The 9,214-nt window shown below is 40.4% G+C and overlaps 1 protein-coding gene across 1 annotated transcript; it reads right to left on the bottom strand.

Moving 5' to 3' along the window:
- Positions 1-223: 223 nt before the first annotated feature.
- On the bottom strand, positions 224-6,536 carry LOC143035948 (uncharacterized). The gene is made up of 2 exons (XM_076203198.1): positions 6,422-6,536; positions 224-2,950 (listed from the first exon to the last, which is right to left on the bottom strand). The coding sequence occupies exon 2, from the start codon at positions 2,304-2,306 to the stop codon at positions 1,875-1,877; it is 432 nt and encodes a 143-aa protein (XP_076059313.1). The 5' UTR covers positions 2,307-2,950; positions 6,422-6,536; the 3' UTR covers positions 224-1,874.
- Positions 6,537-9,214: the final 2,678 nt, after the last annotated feature.

Here is a 9,214-nt window from a genome sequence, read left to right on the forward strand (position 1 = left end):
GGTTCTCTCCTTAAAAAAAAAAAAGAAAAAAAATGTTAAATGGTTCATAATTGCTCATGCACAAACAAGTCTCAATACCACAGAAGGTGCATTTGTTGTGTATTGTGTAAAAAATAGATCAAGTTTGTGGTCTTTAAAGATGGTCTCACGTGATTTTCTTTGTACAATATAGAAACACTGAGAAGGAATTTCGTTCATCACACGAAAGTAAGGCAAAGTTCCATTCTGTTTTCATACTTTATTAAGCTGTATTTGGTTCGCTGAACGAATCATTAGTGAAAGAGATGATGGGAGTGATCAGAAAGAGAAGACGCAGTGAGGCTTCAATTCTTTTTTGTGTGTGTGATTGTCTCTCATATTTTGAGACTTCGCCGATTGTGTGTGTGTGCGTGTGTGTGTGTGTATGTATGTGTGCGTGTGTGCGCGCGCGCGTGTGTGGGTGGATGGGAGTGGGTGGGTTTATGTGTGGGTATATGTGTGTGTGGATGGGTCTGTGTGGGGCGGAGGTGCGTGTGTGTGTATGTGGGTGGATGGGAGTGGATAGGTGGATGGGAGTGGATAAGTGGATGGGAGTGGATAGGTGGATGGGAGTGGATAGTTGGGTGATGGGTTGGGGTGTAGGTTGTGGTATGGTCGCGTGCAAGTCTCGTAAGTGGCTCAAAACACCCATGCAACCCACGAAAGAGGTTGTAAGGCCTTTGTCTAACAGTGAACTCCACTAGGCTGAATTTTAAATACGCATATATAACCACTGATGAGAAATGTAGTAACACATTTGTAAATCACAACTAACACCACAGTCGGACGAAAGAAAGATTTGAGTAAACGAAATTATATATTTCGATTGCTAACTGCAACCCTCTTCAGTAGTGAAGAGGGTTGCAGTTAGCAATCGAAATATATAGTTTCGCTTACTCAGCTCTTTCGTCCGATTGCGGTGTTAGTTGTGACGCATATATAATGTTTCATATTTTTTCTGTGTTCCATTCGCTTTACAATGTCTTTTTGTTATGAAAAATGCATATCAGACTTAGCAAGAAACATTGCACTTGTATAACAAGAATCATAGGATAGGTAGAAGACTTATGAATGCGACTGTGCACTGTGTGCATGTGCGTGTTCACATGTGTGTATGAAAAGGTGAATGTGTACACAAACCTAGGTACGTGAGTGTTCATGTGTACATGTGCAAGTGCGGTTTGCTTCTATATATGTGCACATGTCAGTTCACATTCTTACATGCAGGTCTTTGTGTGCACGTGTGTGTGTGTGTGTGTGTGTGTGTGTGTGTGTGTGTGTGTGTGTGTGTGTGTGTGTTCACCTCGGGTCTGCTGCAGTCTCTGTCGAGACAGCCAGACACCACCCTACGGCAGTGAGCTCAGAGCTCATTATTTGCCGATCTCTGGGTAGGTCTGTGTGTGTGTGTGTGTGTGTGTGTGTGTGTGTGTGTGTGTGTGTGTGTGTGTGTGTGTGTGTGTGTGTGTGTGCGTGCGTGAACGTACTCAAAAGTGATCGTGCCTGAATGTGAAGGTGATTACATGTGTGCACAGAACACGTCATAACAAGCCTCAACAATGCAGAGGTATTTTTTCAAGTAAATGGGCATTGCCCATGAAAATACAGCATAGAAACTCACTCTACGGGTCTTTCTACATCATTTTGTACAGGTGAATATATTCCCTAAGCTCTGAAATATAACAGTGAAATTTATCATATCATATATTGCATACAGAGTATATATCTTACTACCTATGAAAGATTGAATACTGCATAGTTGGAAAAATTGTTGCATTCCATAAGGCATAACTATAGCCAATCCAGTCTGATTTGAAAGATCTGATCAATAACGATTTTTTTTTCAATTAATAACAAGATCAACATGTATCACTGGCTCCACACCCACTACCTCCATCATCATCGTCATCACCATCACAAACAATAACCTTCTTGTCACTTATTCCACTCTCAACGCTGCCCACATCGTTGCAGTAACCTTTCATAACTCCGCCTCCTTTCATGTAACTTCTCTCTCCTTTGTCGTAGATCCTGTCTCCCCCCAGCCTTTTCTTGCAACTTCTTCTGGTGCTCCCACCCTTATCAAAGCCACCTCCACCTCCGTCTCCATCTTCTTTGAGACTCTCGTTGTCCATACTAATACTGATACTGACGCCTCCACTGTTGCTTGGGGGAATGCCTAATAGACTTCCATAACCTGCATACATTCGAATGTTAAGCGCGATATAGAAGCATAAAATGGCTACCATAAGTAGCCCAGCGCCAAGGAGAACAAAGCTAAGGGCGTGCATGGTGTAGGACGCGGCCCTTGAAGGAAACCTTTCCTCGGGAACGAGGCGCGAAGGACTAGTGTTGGGATACCCCCCAGAAACTGTAGTGGCAGGCAAATGACCCGAGTGATGCTTATTGTTTGTATATTACGAGGAGAACCTAACGCCCTTCCTCGGTAACGAGGGACTAGCGTTGGGGCACCCCCCAGAACCTGCAGTGGTAGGAGAATGACCCGAGTGATGCTTATTGTTTGTATATTACGAGGAGAACCTGGTCAAAACAGCCCTCAGACTGATACTATTTTGAGACAAACCTTATACTGTGGACCATAAGGCACTTAAAACCTGGAAGATAGTTTGATGGCTCCAGATCTTTGTATGTTACAAACACGTGACTGTAGTTCAGAGTCCGAAAATTATTTGATTGTGATCTTGTAAAACATGGAAACTTGGCTAGCTGTGATCGTGGAATACACTCTCACTTTCCTTCACTGGAAATCCTAGTCTCCATGGAATTGTACATTAGAAGTCATCATCTGCTAATCCTCCTTATCTAAGCATATCGACGAATGGTCCAATTCTAGATGTGTTCTCTAGGTTGTCTGTTCTAGTTAGCTTGCTAGAAATTTTGAGCTAGTGCCACTCCTCGTGTGTTTGTGGTAGAGCTGGAAAAAATAGAAGTCATTCAATTGCAATCCATTACGTTGTATGGAATATGAAATATATCAAACGTAATATGTATGAAATATAGATCTATGAAACATATATAAACATATATAATAGATAAGTATAGATATATGAATATAATAAATTAATACAAATATATAGATATCATAAGTAAATATATGTATATAATATGATATAGATATGATATATATGACATATCATGAAATACAATATAACACGCGACATCCGCGAGGGAATGGCCACAAGTATAGAAGCGCTGGTAAAATACATCCCATAGCATCAACAACAATATAATCACATTATAGTGAGACAGCCCTCACCTTGGTTTTGAACTTTAAGAAAAAAAACAGGGCTCGGGTTCGATTCTTTTCTGTTACACAGTTTTTATAAAATAGGGTTAGAGTGTGCATGTAGACGGAATGTGCTAGAATGACTTTTGTTAGTGTGTGTTGTCTGGATAGGGCACCAGGCTTGCCTGACAGGGTACAAACATGCGTAGTGATTACGTATGAAGCCTGATTATACAAACACCCGTTTTTCTTCTCTGTCCACCACGGGATTTGAACTCGGGCCTTTCATTCGTGAAATGAGAGTATTATCTCTGAAGCAGCAAGGTGCATACATACACCAAAGGCTTTTTCCCCCTTACAAATGGAGTAGTCAAAAAACAAAGGCATAGAAACCACTCCCACCCATTCCATCCCTATCACACTCCACTCCCCTCCACCCTCTTCAACCTCCCTCTTATCTTGGCACCTCCTGGATGACGGGTCATCCCTGCATCTTGTCCACTGCCCTGGGTCAGAAGAAGTGTCGCAAGACACAGCACATCCACAGCAAGGCCGCTTCATTAAATCGGCGACCCCCAGTGAGAATAATGTCTAGAATATGACATAAGATATATCTAAAATGCTGAGTAAAGGTTCATCTTATTTTGTCCTGTATCGAAAATCAAATTTGACAGTAGAAATGTTTGTTTCTAGTAGACTACAAAATACTGTAGATATTCCCTGTAGCATAGTAATTACAAATCTCTATCCACACGATACATATAAATACTTACCTATCTTTTCTTTTTATCATAATTATCAAGAACAACCTTCCTTTGCCGTTTCTATTGGTTTATTTGCCATCAACAGACTGCACCATTGTTCTAGTGCTATCCACTGTTTTGCATAATTACTATAGATTTTTACCCATCGTATGCATGCCAACCAAAATATGAACGTCATTCATAAAGACCCATGGCCCATGACCCATGGCCCATCTACAATGCGGACATCCAAAAGTGGCCCTTGCTATATCGTAACTAAAGAAATAGTCTCCGGTTACTGATTATTCAAATCTATCTCCATGGTGTAGCTTCCTAATACAATAAAACACTATCAATACAACAACAATGAAGATGTATTCACATAAATTTGATTAATCGTGGACGAGGTCCCTAAGTTTGTAGTAATACTTGATCCACAACAAAGGGTTACTATTACCATTACCAAGTACAACAACAATGAAGATGTATTCACATAAATTTGATTAATCGTAGGCGAGGTCCCTAAGTTCGTAGTAATACTTGATTCACAACAGAAGGTTACTATTACCATTACCAAGTACAACAGCAATGAAGATGTATTCACATAAATTTGATCAATCGTAGGCGAGGTCCCTAAGTTCGTAGTAATACTTGATCCACAACAAAGGGTTACTATTACTATTACCAAGTACAACAGCAATGAAGATGTATTCACATAAAATTGATTAATCGTGGGCGAGGTCCCTAAGTTCGTAGTAATACTTGATCCACAACAAAGGGTTACTATTACTATTACCAAGTACAACAGCAATGAAGATGTATTCACATAAATTTGATCAATCGTAGGCGAGTCCCTAAGTTCGTAGTAATACTTGATCCACAACAAAAGGTTACTATTACTATTACCAAATACAACAGCAATGATGGTGTATTCACATAAATTTGATTAATCGTGGGCGAGATCCCCGAGTTCGTAATAATACTTGATCCACAACAAAAGGTTACTATTACTATTACCAAGTAACCATGGGATCCTCTGTACAAGGCTACGTTAATGTCTTCCTTATACACAATATTTATCAAAATAACAAATCTACCGATTAATCTATGGTCAATCAGCCAGTATGAGATTATCCTAACGCAGAAATTATTTACAAAAAATATTAGATCCATTGGAACAAAAAATAGATAAAATCTTATTAAGTATTCTCTGTGACGGCGGATAAGAATAGCGTCACCGTGTGCCCTTGTGTGTCGTAAGAGAGGGAGGAGCGAGGGAACTAGGATCCCAAGTATCCAAGAAAGAAATCTAGGGAATTCTTGGTTGTCTGTAATAGCAACATTGACAATATCATTATTGTAATATATATATATATATATATATATATATATATATATATATATATATATATTTGTGTGTGTGTGTGTGTGTGTGTGTGTGTGTGTGTGTGTGTGTGTGTGTGTGTGTGTGTGTGTATTTACCTCCCTAGTTGTATCTTATGGGAAGGGGAGCTATGCTCGAGGTGTCCCGCCATTTTTTATCTCGCAGTGTCTAATTTGATCTTAGATTCGTCTATGTTTTTTTGCACACACTATTGGTTTGTCCAGTTTGCGCGCGCGCGCGTGTGTGTGTGTATGTGTGTGTGTGTGTGTGTATGTGTGTGTGTGTGTGTGTGTGCGTGCGTGTGTACATATACATACGTGTAAATATATATACATATATATATATATAATATATATATATATATATATATATATATATATATATACATATATATATATGTTTGTGTGTGTACATACACATTTACTCATTTCCTTCAGACAGGAGGTCGAACAATTTTAAGCTGGAGGTAGAATATTTTATTCGAGTTAACGAGAGATGAATTGATTTCTTCACTGGATGTCACCATCATCATCATCCTCTCTTTCGTCGCCATTATTATCACTGTTACTATTGTCATTTGTACTATTATCACCAACATCCTTGCCACCAGTAATTCGTATATTTTATCACAATTGTTTTATATTATCACACTCTTTTACTTGATCTGTGCTATCGTTCATTCCTGCTCTGCGAGCCAAAACATTCCAATGGCTGATATTGTCTTGGTTTTACGAGAATAAAGCAAAGACAAACATTTTGACAGGCCTGCGTCAGTATTGTCATAATTAATCATCATTACTATTCTTCCTCTACATGTCTGACAATTCGTTGCAACGTATCCCATTATATATCTATTCCCATTAATGTGTTCATTCGATTCAAATAAGTCTTGCTCCAAAGGTCGAATGAATGCTGTGCGGCTGATCGATAGGATGCGTTTAGTAATCGCTTGTATATATATAGTTTTGTGAAATATTCGACATTGAATTTCTAATACCAGTTTAAAATATTAGGTACCTTTGCAATACTTACGGCTGAATGCTTTCTTCCAGGAAATATGATGATCTGAGTTCATTGTCGTTCCATGGGCGTCGTCTGTACATGTTCGACCCGCGCAACTACCTCGTCCAAGCCCTTGACATTTAACTGCAGTGCGCGCAGTAATACATTTTGTCATAGATATATAAAAGTTTACCATAACCCAAAGAACAATTAATTGGTACAATTATGAAATTCCTACATTGAATATATATATATATTAGTTGACAGAAAATGAAAATCATTAACATTCATTCATATATTAGAAAAAGGAAAATAATACTGACCAGTAGGTGCATGACAGATGTATGCGAAAAACTTTCTAGCCCAGAATTACTAAATATTTAAGCATTTTAGCGTTTTTAAAATACATAACCCTATATATTTTTTCAATTGCAATCGTGCGCATATAAGACTGCGGCTCTACATTTTATGTTTCTCTATACAGTACCTCGGTGTTGCACCACAAAAACACATGACAACTCAGGAATGTAAACAACAACAGAACAATCCGGGAAGATTAGCATGAGAACTTTACTGTAATATTTGATGATATAAATTTCAATCACTTGTGTTTTAGTGTACATAGATTTGGTTATATTTGTGTAGATTTAGTATAAGTTTAATTTGCAAGGGAAAAATAGAAGGTTGACGTCCACATTAATGAACACCGTGTTTATCACAGTTTATCCACAATCCAGGTTGGGATGCATAAATTTAGCAGCGAATATTATGTATCCTATTGATATATAATGGTATACATGTTATATCACGTTGTTGGTAATACATAATAGTACTCCAAAATTCCCGCCCACTTCAATGGTAATAAGCCCCTTATTATTATTATTTTTTTAGTTATCTCCAGTATAATTAATAATACTTACTTAGTTTACTTACTTAGTGAAGTTCTGAGGTCGATCCTCACAGCCGTAGTGGACTACCGCTGCTGCCAGTCCTGTTGTCCTTCCTTGCGAGGATCAATTGGTCTGGTTGTGTGTTTTGAGAGAACCTACTTATGGCAGTGTAGCCTGGCACTGGAGGATCGTCTGGCACCTTCCGCAGGAACCTGTCCAGTGCATGTTTGAAGCTGTCCACCGAGCATTTAGTTTTCTCTCTCACCTCCTTTGGGAGGGCGTTGAAGATTTTTGGACCCTCATGGCCTAGGCTGGTTGCCAGTAGGGTCTTAATCCTCTCCGGGGCTCTTGATGGGAGAGTTTGTCTCTCACATTTGCGCCCATGCCTTATACTGTGGTATGGCTTGATTGTAGAGGGCGTGGGGTCCGGAACAAGTCCCTCAAGGATTTTCCATGTGTAAATGGCCCTGTATCTTTCTCTCCTCCTCTGTTGAGAGTATAGGCCTAGTGCTCCCAGGCGATCCCAATAGTTGAGATCTTGCATCCCTTTGATGTGCCTGGTGTAGTTCCATTGGACAGCTTCAAGCATCTGGATGTCTCCGCGTTTGTGTGGTGACCAGAGTTGGCTACAATAGTCCAGTATCGGTTGGATAAGCGACTTCCAGAGGGTAAGCATCACTTGAACCTCTCTTGAGGAGAAGGTCCTTAGGACCCAGCTGGCCATCCCTCTTGCTCTATTTACTGAGTGCATGATGTGGTGTTGGAAAGTGGCATCATCACTTAAGTGAATGCCCAGGCTTTTCACATGGGCTTTTGGTGTGATTTTCATACCTCTCTCCGTGTGCAGCTCAGTGTCATCTTTAATGCCTTGATTTGTGCCATATCTCAAGACCTCGAACTGCTCTTCGTTGAATTGCATGTTGCTGTTGTTGGCCCATGCATAAACTGAGTTGAGATCGTCTTGTAGATGTTGCACATCCCCACTTTCCCGCACAGCATGGCTGATGTGGGTATCATCGGCAAAAGACAGGAGGGTTGAGTCCACCCTACTATTTATGTCATTCATATGGACAAGGAATAGGAGGGGGCCAAGCACAGATCCTTGTGGTACTCCGCTTATTACCTTGGATTCGGTTGACTTCACACCATCAACTGCGACTGCTTGTGTACGGTCTGTCAGAAAGTTGAAGAGCCAGACTCCTAGCTTCCCTGAGATTCCTAGATCCCTTGCCTTATGGAGGAGGACACCGTGGTCCACCTTGTCAAAGGCTTTAGCAAAATCTAGGAATACTACGTCAACATTTCTCCCCTCCGACAGGTTCCGTAGTAGCCAGTCATAGTGTGCCAGTAGGTTTGAAAGGCATGATCGACCTTTCCTGAAGCCATGTTGATTCTCTTTGATGAGGTTATTCACCTCAAGGTAAGTGAACAGCTTGTCCCTTACACATTTCTCAATTACTTTGACAATATGTGATGTAAGGGCGACAGGTCGATAATTTTTTGGCAAGGTCCGGTCTCCTCCTTTATATATTGGGCTTATGATGGCTTGTTTGAGCAGTGCCGGAATCTCTCCTTTGTCAAAGGAGGCTAGCCACAACATATGTATTGGAACTGCCAAGACCTCGCAGCATTTTAGGAGTAGGATTGCTGGTACACCGTCTGGTCCTGCTGCCAAGTTACTCCTAAGCTCCTTTATCGCCTTTTTGATGTCCTGTTCAGTCACTCGAATGTTGGTAAGCTGGTTCAGGTTCTTGGGCGTCTGGTTGAAGAAGGTTGTGGGATCAAGGATTTCCATCTGTGTCTTAGGTATGCTGAACACACTGTTATATTCGTGTGCCAGTATCTGGCAGGTTTCCTTTGGGGCATCTGTTATAGTGCCTTGTTCTGTCACTAGGGGCCCAATCTGTGACTTGGTTTTGAGGAACTTCGTACA

This window comes from Oratosquilla oratoria, chromosome 19 (assembly GCF_046742065.1).
Source record: "Oratosquilla oratoria isolate Oo_2021 chromosome 19, ASM4674206v1, whole genome shotgun sequence".
Lineage (NCBI taxonomy): Eukaryota > Metazoa > Arthropoda > Malacostraca > Stomatopoda > Squillidae > Oratosquilla > Oratosquilla oratoria.

Coding starts and splice junctions, on each gene's coding strand:
- LOC143035948 (XM_076203198.1), bottom strand. CDS start 2,306: ATGCACGCCCTTAGCTTTGTTCTCCTTGGCGCTGGGCTACTTATGGTA.